The 14,146-nt window shown below is 34.7% G+C and overlaps 1 protein-coding gene across 1 annotated transcript; it reads right to left on the bottom strand.

Moving 5' to 3' along the window:
• Window positions 1–9,817: 9,817 nt before the first annotated feature.
• LOC109217161 (BTB/POZ domain-containing protein At3g19850-like) lies at window positions 9,818–13,627 on the bottom strand. The gene is made up of 3 exons (XM_019381388.1): window positions 13,308–13,627; window positions 12,086–13,219; window positions 9,818–10,433 (listed from the first exon to the last, which is right to left on the bottom strand). The coding sequence occupies exons 1-3, from the start codon at window positions 13,368–13,370 to the stop codon at window positions 9,972–9,974; spliced, it is 1,659 nt and encodes a 552-aa protein (XP_019236933.1). The 5' UTR covers window positions 13,371–13,627; the 3' UTR covers window positions 9,818–9,971.
• Window positions 13,628–14,146: the final 519 nt, after the last annotated feature.

Consider the following 14,146-nt stretch of genomic DNA (forward strand, 5'->3'; position numbering starts at 1 on the left):
TGATCCGGAGCTCCTTTTGATTGTGGTACGATATGCTTGTATATATATATATGGGAACCACGTGGCTCAGTCCCATCTTTATACAGTTGGATTTCTATTAGAGATCTGTAGACAGATGTGTACAGTTGTATAGTGTGTGGCCTTATCGGCTTTCAGTTTTGGGTATATAGTTGTCTATCGCGGCCTTGTCGACTCACCCACTACAATCCGCATAGTGGGTGAGTCGACAAGGCCGCGATAGACAACTATATACCCAAAACTGAAAGCCGATAAGGCCACACACTATACAACTGTACACATCTGTCTACAGATCTCTAATAGAAATCCAACTGTATAAAGATGGGACTGAGCCACGTGGTTCCCATATATATATATACAAGCATATCGTACCACAATCAAAAGGAGCTCCGGATCACGTGGAGCACGCCAACTCTCGCTGATCAAGGATCCTAAGAAAGGGGACCGTTGACTTTCCTACCTACAACTGCGGGCATGAAACGCAGGCCCAGGGAAATAGGGCGTCAGTATGAATAATGTACTGAGTATGTATGGCATGAAAATCAGTACATAAGAGACATAGATGAAACATGGATAGAGAAATCCATCTGTAAATCTGAATAACTTTATAAATCCTGAAACATTTATAATGTCATGCATGTGCATATAAATATCGTGTCATGCATAGGTATAGGTGTACGTAATATCATCAAGCCTCTGAGGGCATCCCGTCATATCGTCTCGGCCACTGTGGGCAACATCATCAACATATACCAACTGATCAGGTGGTGGTGCGTATATAACACCACAACCTTTTTCCCATATATATATATATATATATATATATATATATATATATATATATATATATATATATATATATATGTATACGTCATCTGGTCATGGGTCAATTCACATGTATAAATGAATGAAATGCATGAAAAATATGTAATAATCTCAATATTCCTTCCGGATAAACTTTTTCAACTGCGTATTATTCTGAGACCCATGAACAGAAGATATAAAATATGTCACATGGGGAATCAAGAACACAGAGACCCCTAGTATTTCTATGAATAGAGTCGTTTATGAAAAACTGTGCGTTTGCTCGTTTTTTCTGTATAAGTTGGATCATGCCAAAAAGAAAGAGGGATAGCCTTAACATACCCGGAGTAGAGAAAAATCCGTATGATACTCTTGAAAAAGGTTGAACCGTACCCCTTTAGAACCACAAAATTTGTACGTTGTTAAACTTCCAATAATTCTCGTTGGATTTTTGGTTGGAAAACATTTTTGTTGAAGCTTGCTAACGTTCTGTTGGTGTTTCGTTTTCAAGAAATGAAAGAATTAGCTTTGTTGAAAAGAATTAGCTTTGTTGAAAGCTTGAAAATGGCTAATGTTTCCAGAGATGTTAAGGAGGTTAACGTTTTTCTTTGGATTGTAAAATGCCAATACCTTTGACTTGTAAAGGTTCCTAAGGTTCTTGAAGGTAAGAATTGTATATTAATCATAACAAATAATTTGTCCCTATCTTTGCTACTTAATTGCCACCTAGTCCTTAGAATGACTAAGAGTCATTCTCTTAGTTGGTGGCCTTTTGCCACGTTGGGTTTGGGGGATTAATCTTTATCTCGTATTTTAATAATTAACTAGGTATTGTCCCGTTACCCGGTAATTAATCAATTACCCGTATAATTAAGAATTATTTCAAATTACCGAAAAATACTACTCATTTTAATATACTTTTTACATTATACTACCATGGTTATATGGTACCTTGTATGGTACTAGTTCATAATTTTCGGGTATTATCGCTCGACCCGTATTTTATCCCAAATTGGCCACTTTCAACGAAACTCGTTTTCTTTAATTCATGTACCCTTTATCCTTCATGACACTTACTTATCGCTTGTTATAAATAACGTAAATACGTTAACCTCAAGATAATCTCATCCCCGATTCTACGTCGATTAACTGAAGACGAAACTTTTAGCGTACGAAAATGCGAGATGTAACATCTATTATTCGAAATTATTTTCTATGGATTTTATTTATGATATTAAGTTATTTTTGCTGGATTCGAGCCGTCCGAAGGTTGTTTCACACGGGAAGGGCTTCTTAAAGTATTTATTTAGCTTCTTTGAGGTAAGTATCTTGCCTAACTTTGTGTGGGGGAACTACCTTTAGGATTTGGGTTGATTGTGCTATTTGTGTTATGTGAAAGCCATGTACGCAAGGTGACGAATGGGTACACGTGCTATATGTGGTATTTGACCGATTTAGACTATTTAGACTCTTTTCGTGCCTTTAATTGAATTGTCATAACATGTTATATTTTTCAATATTAATTTACCCTTACATGTGTTAATCTATCCTTATATGCTTTATTTGACATTGTTAGCACTTGCCCTATCTCTTATTTGTTATTTTGCTCTTACACGCTTTAGTTGAAGTTATTGCCTTCCTTATTATGTTATTAATTCTTTAATTGTTGAATTACCTTACTTGAAGTTGTCATTTCATGGAATACCTTCTTGTTGAGTTATTGGTGTTGAAGTTGTAAAAGTCGTTATCACGTTGAGGCAAAGTTGTTAATTATTGAGATATCTTTCTTGTTGAGCTATTCACCTTTATTTTCTTATTATTGAGATTATTGTTCATATTGTGGTTGATCCATGTGCTATACGTTGTGGAAACTTTAGTACTGATGATTTTTGGCAAGTTGTGGCATATGGACACTTGTGGTGCGAATTGTTATTGTACTGTGATATTGATGCGCATGCGGATGTATAAGGATATGGGTTAATGTGCATGCGACACCATAAGGTGGAATTACTTGAAACCACGCGGCGACATAAGGTGGGCTAAAGTGTATGTAGCTATTTCGAAAAAAATATTTTCAAAACTATCTAAATGTAAGGCTCACGTGGCGGTATAAGAAAAGATTGTGTATATGACTTGTGAAGTTTGATTTCGAGGCGGTACCTCGGTTGTGATTCTTGTTGTACATTCTATGTTGAGACAACTTGTCGATTTGAACGGTTATTGTTCTGCCTTCAATCATTCATCCGCATTTTGATTGTATTTGGTTATTCATTGTTATCTTAGTACTGGAACGATTGTGGCTTATTGTGTTGGTCATGCGTTTTACGTGATTTGGTGTATTGCTTTAACATGTCAATCTGTGCCTCCGTTATAACTTGGTAAATTTATTGTCAATGTAAATTTAATTGTGTGGAGTCATTATATCATATTCTGTTGAGTTGTTGGTAACATAACGATTTAAATAATAGATTATTGACATGCCTTATTCTATGTGTCTATTAAGATAGAACCCACTATCTCACTCGGTGCCTTAATGTTCTAAATGTTTGTCACACTTTCACTATAATTTGGTTCTCAAATTATACTCATCACCTTGTTAGATGTTTACCTTACTTAAAATTGTTACCATGTCTTTCTTTAACAAATTCTATATTTAATTCGTTTTATTAATTGATGTTTTGCTTTGTTTAAATATGACATTTTACTCAATTTTACTAATTTCTAACTAACCCATATGATACTCTATTTGGTATAAATTATATTTTATTTTACTTTAATTGATTTTTAAAATAAACTCATTATTTCATTTGATGCCTTATTTTATTCAAGATTTTTATTATGTTTATGGTGTTTAAATATAACTCTTGATCATTTTAATTGATATTTGTTACGGTTGTAATGTACATGGTAGCACGTGGGCCTTGCCGTGTGAATGTACTTGTTATTGTGGGCACGAGGTGCCATACGTATAAGATTTGAAAATTATGGTCCATGATTTATGATTTATGAGGTGTGGTGCCTCAGGGTAAAACTTGTTTTAGGCTCATGTGTTGGGAACGATTTGATTATCTGAGTTGTCATTAGTTCCTCCTTGTTTGAGTTCATTCATATCTCATCGGTGTCCTGATTATGTTGCTTCTCTATTACCCATTTACTACTTGCTGCAATTTGCGATTATATTATTTCATTGTTCGTTGTAAATCAATAATCTTTCCGCCGTTAGCCTTACATTGATGTTCTTTCTATTGTCAGATTCATGCATATCTTGTACAGGTTTCTATGTCTAGTAGGTGTCTTGACCTGTCCTCGTTAGGCTTGATACTTACTGGGTACCGTTGTGTTGTACTCATGTTATGCTTCTGCACATTTTTGTGCAGATCCAGGTATATCTGATCGTGATATTGAGAGTTGCATCTGTGTGGTGGATACGTCAAGGTATACTTGCTTGACGCTCGCAGGCTTCGGAGTCACCATCTTACTTTCTTATGCTACTGTTAAATTGTAAATCGAAACAGTATAGTAATTAGAAATTCTTAGTGTATTTCAGTAGAGCTTATGACTCTATACTACTAGTTTTGGGAAATGTATAACTATTGGTCATTGCAGTTATGTATGTCATTTACTGGTTTGTGATTTAATGATTAAATAGTTAAATTCAGTTATTGACTCAGCATGTGTCAGGCTTAGATAGTCTTAGAGACTAGGTGCCATTACGACATCCTAAGGTGGGAATTTGGGGTCGTGATAAGTTGGTATCAGAGCTCTTGGTTCATAGGTTCTACGAGTCATAAGCAAGTTCAGTAGAGTCTTGCGGATCGATACAGAGATGTCTGTACTTATCATCGAGAGGCTATAAAACTATTACGAAATTCCACTTCTTTCATTCCTAATCGTGCGACATTGATTCAGCTTGAAGCGTATATCTTATATTCCTTTACATACACTCGTATATGATGCTGCGCACTCGGTATCAGCTATGTACCGGCGGTTTGTGATGTTGCGGATGGGCTACAAGGGGGGCCATGGATGCTCGATCATTGTCTCAACGTGTTGTCCAGACTGAGGACGGGGATATATTGATTGATCTTTCAGTTGTTCACATGTAGAGTGCAGCGGTTTTTGGTAGCTGATTGGTGTTGTACGAGCTTATGAAGGTTGGTATTATGGATCATTGGATGTTGTTTCCTATGGCTTCGCGCCAAGTGGGGAAGTTTACTATTGACGATGAGATTGCATGGTCATGTGTCATATCAGTTTTGGCCTGAGGTATATATATGTGGTATTCAATCAGGTTTCTAGGCATGACTTAACTAAGTAGGTAGCACCAGACAAACTAAAGTCTATAGGTTCATTAGAGATTTATCCAGTTACTTTGAGATATTATCTCATACAATGAAGTTCATAGATGTGATAAAATAGTTATGGGAGTTAACAGAAGGTTCTTACATTGATTTTCTAATGTTACATAATCATAGAAGACACATTAAAGAAGGAGACAGTTCAAGCATTGTAAACTACCATACTTAGATTAAGTGATAGCCTTATACTTAACATCATGTATTTACATTCACTTAGGCCGAATATCAAATGAATCATACCAATAATACTAAGACAAACTAACATAACATACATGAGAACTAAAGCAGAACATCTGAAGATTAAAACAACTACTGAGGTCATTTGAAAGTTCTTTAAGATGTTTAACAATATGTAATTTATTTCACGACATACTCATTAGGATTACCAGAACAACTAACTAGTACATGACTCTAATTTTAGACTATTAAGGACCTTATAGTTCTAGATTTCAGTGATTAGTCATGAATTAATAACAAAACATATAGAGATTATCAACAATAACATATTAAAGCTAGAGCCATTTAACAAGAGATAACACAACAAACATAATATATAATTAAACAATCAAAAGAGAAGAAAGGTTGATATTCACTAACCTTTTTTTGGGCAGCAAACCAAACCAAAGAGCTTTTTATTTTTATGCGTTAAGAATCTGAATTCATACTTGAATAGTAGGCAAACTCGAAACCGGAGAAGGAACAGGAAATCAATGAGCAATCTAGGGTTTAATTCTCTTTCGTTTTTCTGTGTTGTATTTGATGGTAAGTTTTTGTTTGGTGAGAGCATTGAAAGCCCCAATTTATAGTGGTCATTGAAGACATAGGGTTCAACAAATTCAAATTGATAGTGAAAGGTGACAGAGGGATGGTGATGTGAGCAAGGTGGATGAAAATCATAGAAATACAGAGGGGAAAAGTAGTAGTGATTTTACCTGAGCACGAGGGTAGAGTGAATCGACCATTGATGGGCGAGAATCCACCGGTCAAGGCTTCAATATCCAGTGATCACTATATTTGACATCTGGACATCAAAGATAATGACGAAGTCTGAGAAAACTCCATGCATGCCTCCAATTTGAAGGGTGAGAGGAAGAATTGTTGAGTTTCAATTTGCACAATTTAGGTCTTAGGGTTTGGATTTGGGATTTAAAATCTGGGTGATGAAAGGGGAAACAAAATCTGCAGGATTCGCGGCCATAGTGGACAATAGGGATGATTCTGCATTTGGTTTGTGACCTTGCATAAATTTGTGCAAGGTTTGTGACTGATTTAAGCTAGTGAGCTGAGAGAATAGAGAGTGAAAGGGGGAAAGGGGACGACTGAGTCGTATGGGGGAATGATTAGGGTTTGGTTAGAGATAAGTCGTCCTTGGGTTTAAACGTGTGAGGGATATGTGGGCAGTTGGATCTTTAGATCAACAGCCCTGATAATTCAAGTTTTAACATTTTAAAATAACAAAATATGTGGACCCTTAGATTTCCGAGTTTTGATATTGAGATTGAGTTAGAATATATTTTCTAAAATTAAAAAAAATAGGAGATGGAACGTGGGTCGTTGATTAAATAAACGGACGGCTCATATTAAATGTGTTTTTGTGTGAGTCGTAAAGACAGGTGATGTGGCAGAATTTGATTGGCTTAGGGATGGTGGCTTGGATTGCCAATGTGGAGTAGATGGGGTTGTGTGGACTGGAACTTTTTGGGCTTGGTATTTTGGGCTAAAATAATTTAAAGAATATCCACTATGTATTTAATTGGGTATTTGCAACTATCTGTTTTTAACCCTTTTATAATTAATTTAAATGAACTTAAATAATTTCAATAAAGCATAATAGATTATAATCATCAAATACACTACTAATTACTATAATTAATTAATTATTATTAACAATACTTTTTTCCTTCAAATTATGACATTAATTTTGAATTATTGAAATAGTAGGCTAATTAACTAAAAATTAAGGAATGACTTATTAACTAATTATAAAACTTATTTAATGTATAAAGGTTATTTTAATAGTCTCGAAATAGTTAGTATGATATATCTTATAATTTTGTAATACCAAATTATTAATTTCAACATTATTAATTACTAAGTTTTATAAAATAGGTATTATTCATTAGAAAATATTTTTAACATATTTATTGTAAATCAATAAGTATAAATAAATTAATCTTAAAAGGGAGGGTCAAAATTGATCGTCAACAGCTGCCCCTCTTGGACCGGAGACGATGAAAGAATTTTCGGGCAAAGAAATCGAACCAATGCCAATTTTGTCCCGACCTCAGGCGTACATTGCACAAATGACATATGAGTTTAAGGAAGATTATGAGTTTTAGTATTAGGAGTTAAGAAATATTCCAGGAGAATTTTGGGGAGTTGGGGCCTAATTCTGGATTTGAATTGCTTACATACCTCGGGCTTAACGAGGATCAGGCCTCATGTAGTTCTGGAGCGATGATTTGGAGGAGGCATTGCTCATAAGATTTGCCCCAGTATCGTATTATGACGATACTACGAGACGAAAGACTTGGTACCCATGCCGGCTCTTAATTATGGCCTGATTTGAAAGACTTGAAGAATTAGAGTTTCACTGATCGTATTTGAGTTTGAGCTTGGATCCTTGGCCCGCTTATGAGTTTGTTGTCCTTCTTAGCGTTGTAGCTTGGTTTGCTGCTTAGAAGAAGTTCCACGTTGCGAAGTCCGTTCATACAAAAATAAAATACACACATACCCTTATATTGTAATGCAAATATGTTAAGATGTGATGTAAATGATGCAAGAATGATGATACCTAGCTGCCGGCTAGTTGTTATTTGGGATTGAGACAACGGGATACTTGAATTTGATTCTATTGTTAGCCGGGTTGTGTACCGTTTTGCAGTTGTTGGAGCATTAAGTCTCCTCACGTTAGGTGTCTCCGCGCGATGGGAGTAGTTGACTTGTAATGTAGAATGTGTCTTCGCATGATGGGAGTAGTTGCATTGAAATGTAAAGTATCTCCACTTGATGGGAGCAATTGCATTGAAATGTAAAGGATCTCCACACGAATGGGAGTAGTTGCATTGAAATATTAAGGATCTCCGCATGATGAGAGTTTCTAACTCTAAAATGTAATCATGTTTGTAAGTGGCATGAGCAAACTCGCATGTGTTTACTTGAAAATGTAATCATATTCCCTCATTTGTTTTCCCTGTGAATTAAACCAGTCAACATGGTATGTTGCAAAGAGCACAAGGTGTATCCGGTTCCTATCTGGTTATCTATGAAGTTTGACAAATCATCAAAACCACTCTCGCATTACTTATCAGTATTAATTAAGTACTTTTCTTTTTCTTTCTTTTTTTGTTTGGTTTATTCTTTCAAAATTTTCATACATGAAATTTTGGTTCTTCTTTTGTCAGCGTAAAATCTTATATGATTAAACAAAATATGCATATTAAAACTAGTAGGCGAATACTGTACCATATAATCAATGGGTTCAACTGATCCCAATATTTTGATATTAAATATAGATATAATTAAAAAAAATTAATTTTGAACAATTAATTTCCAAAGTCTATGGGTGCAATATTAAGAACTAAAGATTCAACCCGCAAAATTAATATTCTGGATCAATCTTTTTATAATCGTATTCCTATCTTCTCAAAATCCTGGACCCGTCTCTAGCGAGGCGCTCAGATTGGGATCCTGTCAATCTCTATTTTTATTTTCTTTGATCTTGTACATATTACTATTAATAAGTAAAATATCTTACTTAAAAACGGTTTTAAGTAACATTTTTCATTGAGCCACCCTTTTCTTCTCCTTCATCGTTCAACTAATCATGCATTCTTGATACGTCTTTTTTTAGTCAATCATTTACCAATGAAAAAAATTCTCATTTAAAGTTTATCGGTTGCTTTTCTGAACATGTAAATTAGTTGGTTGTACCAATCACGGGTCGAATGGTTTTGGCTTCATTCTTGATTTTTCTTTTGCGAAATTTGGCATCATAGTTCACATGATTACTGGAGTATTTGATTTTTGTATTTTAAGGGGATTTATATTCACAAGTTGTCAAGTCACAAGTGATCAAATGGAAGCATCCATTTGGTTTTGTCTCATTTAGACATTGAATCAGTTTGAGTCACACCAGCTAAAACCATTTCCATATATTTAACTTTAATACAACTATTAAGCATTAAATTAAAAGATCTTATTCTTATACTATGTTATACCATGTCTTTTGCACTTTCATGTGAATTTCGTTGTACATGAAAATAAACCTTAAACAACAATGCAAATTGGAGATAATTTGAACATACTTTGGGTATACATGAATCTTATAGAAAAGGATAATAATATGTATTACATAATTAACATAGAATATAAAATTCACGGTGTACTCTTTATATTTTCAGTACTAATATCATATACGTTGTACATGAGATTTCACTTTGTTATCCAAAATCTTTCTCAAAAAAAAAAAAAAAAAAAAATTACCGATCTTGGCCACATTTCCTAGTTTCTTCCCTTTGAGTGCGCGGGTGTTCACATACACGTTATATACTAAGAAAGCGGGATAATTTTAAGTCATAAAACAGTTATACAAACAGAGAATTCTGAATTGGCATGCACAGAAAACTTTACAGGTGTAGAATTTGGAATATGAAAATGAAATTGACAATACGTGCTTTTAAAGCATACAAATGGAAAAAAATTACCACATATATGAATTATCAATATATGTCACTCTCTTTTTAATTTGCTTTTAAAAAAAATAAAAATATATTGAGCTGGGAATTCAATTCAACAAAGCCTAGGTAAAGCTCTATTATGTGAAGGGGTTTTCACCATTCTTGACATTTGGCCTTTCATCTCCCGACAAACTTTCTCCAATTCCACAACTTTCCATTGCATTCTTTGCAGATTTAGTCTCATATGCTCACTCTCTGCATCTTCTCCATCATCTACAGGAGAGAAGCTCTGATGATGATCACTCGCATTAGTACTAGAGCTCTCATTCTTATTTTTCTTGTACAAATCCATTTGAGTACTATTTTTCATGCTGCTAGGATTTTTAATATTATTCTTTTTTGTATCTTTTTCCTTCACAAAATTTGAACCCTGAGAAGCAAGTGCCTGAACGGCAATTCTTGGTGGAATTCTTGGGTTTTTTGCAAGGTCTTTGCATGCTTCAAGGCTTAGCTTGTCATAGTTGAGACATCTGCATAGTCTTGATCTTTCTTCTAATGGAAAGGCTGGATGAGACTGCAATAAAATGTGCATGAGTGATGAGACCATGTTATCTTTAATTGCAACTATCATAATTTACTGTAAATAAGTGTGCATGAATGAGTTGTAGTGTCAGTCTTGTCATGTAACCTATGTTTGACTATATTTAGATAGTCACGGGTAACTCACATATGCTCATATTGTTTGATAAATTTGCAAGTTTTGTATCAGTAATTATTGAGTATATCTGGGATTCAATAAGTTACTTTTAGTGAGGGAAAATGGCTCCTTTAAGGACACGACATCGCAAAGACAAAAAGGAGAAAAGTAGACATAGCAAATAAAGTGATTTTACTTCTCTACCTAAATCTTGATAAAAAGAGTTACTCCGTAATTATGCTAATGAAAGACAATAAATATTTGGTGAAGTAATTGACGTGCATACAAATTGGTCATGACACCACCTTATACAAAACGAAAAAGAATTAATTAGGTAAATGACAAGGGAAAATCTAATTGAAATTAAACTACCTACACAATTTCTGGTACAGATCTCCCAATGACTTCAACAAGTACTGTCCAAGAATCATATTGGTATTAGGTCTTCTTGGTCCTACTCCTACCTACACAGATAGGACATACCAAGAGAGGTAGGTCCGCAACTTAAAACTCAATGGGTTGGAAATGTACTAATTCATAAGTTCCTATACAACCTTCAATTGACCCTACTACTTTTCGGTATAACAATAATAATTACCTTTCAATTCCAAACAAGTTAGAAGCAATTATATGAATCTTAAGTTCTCTATTTAAGCTCAAATCATGATCCTACTACTTATTGTTTAATTTATAAAAAACCATCATTTCAATACTTCTATATGTCTTCTCAAACCCAAAATTATGCAAGCTTCCTTAGATGCATATTGTTGATTTTCCAATTAATAATGCTGAAAAAGTACCAATAATTTAAAAACTGGTGTTTTCTTTTTTAGACTGTCGGTTTAGTACAACCCTTTTCCCCTTCAAAAAGAACAAAGAGAGAAAAAGAACAAAAAAAATTATGTTTCACCTTCTTCAGAAAAATGACCATTGGTACTTTAGTACTCCCAGAAGACAGCTAAAATTACGAGGAAATGCAGCAATATCTCAGATGACAGCTAAAACTACGAGGAAAGCAGCAATTATATGTATTCATCAATGAAAATGTACTAGTCATTTAGCTAAAGCTTAAAATTCCACTTGTAGTACTCTGTGGGACACACTGTGTTCAATAATGCAAACTTTGCTTGTCTTCTACTTGTAAGTTTAGGTTGTACCTTTTACACCTTATTTTCCCTAAACATTTAAACAATTTCCACCACATGAAAAACTAAAGTTGAAAACAATTTCCTTGTTGGGAAAACCTCATTTTTGTCTTATCCCATATATTTTAGCTCTTGTCCAACCCTCGAAACATGCTATCTAAAACTAAAGTGACCAGTAGCTAGCATTCATTGACAAGAAGTGGAAAGAGAATATCTAGTACTCCTCTTAAGAAAGATAAAAAGAATTTGAAACTTATGATTTAAAACAAGTTAAATGTTCCAATAAATCATTTCAACTAAGGGTAAAATAAAATATTTAAAATTAATTTGTTCTTAAATAAATAAATGTGTCACGTAAATTGAGATAGAGCGAGCACTAATTACCTCAAGATAGATATCAATGGCTCTGTAGACCCCATCAAAGCTATCCCTTGCATAATCTGGCAAACTCTCAGCTATGGCGAGGAATTTTGAGATTTTTAGGCTTTGGTCAGGTGCTATCTCTCTCAAGTAATTATCTATCAACCTTCCAACTTTCATCATTCTTGGTATACAAACAACTTTATCATGATGAACAAACAATCTAATCAATCTCACCACAAGATTAACATCATAAGCATCCCCATTATGCCCACAAATTAGCAAATCATCTAAGGTTGCTTGATCAAGCAATCCCCCTATTAATTTCTCCAATCCAGCCTTGCATTCTCTGCTAAGCCCAAATCCAGAAACAATTCTCAGTACCCAAAACAGACTTCTGCAAGAAAATGCTGTCTTTCCCATCAAAACAACTCCATGAACTGCTGTATCTGCTAGACCAGTGTACTCTGATCTTGAAATCAGATTGTTGTTATTACCTTTGCACTGGGTTGCTGTTTTCAAATAATGAAGAAGAAATCTAGTGAGGACTAAGTTGTTGTTGTCACTCCCAAAAGCCCCTAAAGTCTTGAGAAACTGTTGTATTATTTTAGGGGATAAAATGGTTAAGTCCTCAAACCACCAAGCAGCTTTGTTTGATGATGAAGAAGAAGAAGGGGTTCTGAGGAAGAGGCCATTAGGAGTATCTGGAGAAGAGGAAGATGAAGAGGACGAAGCAAAAAGGACACTAACATCAGAATTCTGAGCAATCTTGGCAAGAAGTGAATTCATGAGCTTCTGAATTAGGCCACAAGAATCTGCAAATGAGAAGAAAGATTCACAAGTCCTGAGAGATGTGAGAATATCAGCCCATGACCAGTAAAACAATCCTTCAAGAAAAGTCTCAGTTTGATGCAAGAGATTGCAAGAGGACAATTTCTCTGTCATCCCAAGAGAGACAGCACAGCAATGGAGGAGTGACACATTTGAGACAGTTATTATGATGCTGCCGTTGTTGTAACAGAATCTTGAAACCAATTCAAAGCCTTCAGCCCCACCTGGGAAATCATCAATCTCTATGCCTGATTTCCTTATCTGACTTCTCCTCTTCTCTTCCTTTATTATCTTCCTCAACTTCCCACAGAATCTTGAAAGTACTTTCTGCAACACAAGAAGGCAAAAGTATGTATGTATATATACTTGAATGAAAGAATGAAAAATAGGAGTTTCAAGATTGGTTCTTTTTTACCTCGTGGATAAAGAATGTTTGTTGGCCATTGACATGGATTTGAAGATCACATAGGTCTGGCATGGCTGCTTTGCATTGACTGGGAACCAAGATAATTGAAAAACAAAATTAGTGCTTTAAATTTAGAAATTGGCAAATGACCTGGATACATGTGAAAGAATTCAGATACTCCTATAGATGTGTATTAGTTCAATCCCTTTTTAGTGATATGTCTGTGTGTTTGGATTTTTGGTAGGGTTTGATTCGGCCGGGGGGGGGGGGGGGGGGGGTTTGCGATGACAAGTTGACAACAGATAAAGTGGATTTTCTGGGTGGCCAAGTTTTGTGATTCCAAGCAGCATCACGAGTTAAGTTCTGTGTATTTTATAGCAGCAAATGTACGAGTGACATATTGATTGGAGTATTTAAAAAACCCAACTATATTGATTCGGTGATTCCGCTGTCCCTACTGCTTTTGTTTAAAATTTTGGTTATTTCTGTAGGTATATGTGGATTTTCTTAACTTATATATGCCAGTACTGTAAAGATTTTTTATGAGATTACATTATCTCTGCCTAATATAGCACCTAATGTTTACCATCAAAATTGGATAGCAATTGAAATTATAAGTGGTTTTAAGGATACGTGGATTAATCTGACACAAAGCGCTAGATTGAATTATAAATAAGCAACCAATATAAAGTAAATTGAAATCGTGTGATTTGAACAGTTATAGCCTCGGAAAATAGGTCTCACTCGACCCGAATGTGATTCAAATGATGTCGAATACAGAAGAACGTAGCTTGCAGAAAGAAAATAATATTATAATGCTTTGAGATGTATGTTACAATGTGTCTTGG

Source organism: Nicotiana attenuata, unplaced genomic scaffold, assembly GCF_001879085.1.
Source record: "Nicotiana attenuata strain UT unplaced genomic scaffold, NIATTr2, whole genome shotgun sequence".
Lineage (NCBI taxonomy): Eukaryota > Viridiplantae > Streptophyta > Magnoliopsida > Solanales > Solanaceae > Nicotiana > Nicotiana attenuata.

What these genes read in the sequence shown, in the direction of transcription:
- LOC109217161 (XM_019381388.1), bottom strand. Translation starts at nt 13,370, where the DNA reads ATGCCAGACCTATGTGATCTTCAAATCCATGTCAATGGCCAACAAACA. An exon ending in AAACATTCTTTATCCACGAG is followed by an intron (nt 13,220 to 13,307) that starts GTAAAAAAGAAC and finishes CTTGTGTTGCAG; the next exon opens with AAAGTACTTTCAAGATTCTG. An exon ending in CCATTGATATCTATCTTGAG is followed by an intron (nt 10,434 to 12,085) that starts GTAATTAGTGCT and finishes ATTTTATTGCAG; the next exon opens with TCTCATCCAGCCTTTCCATT.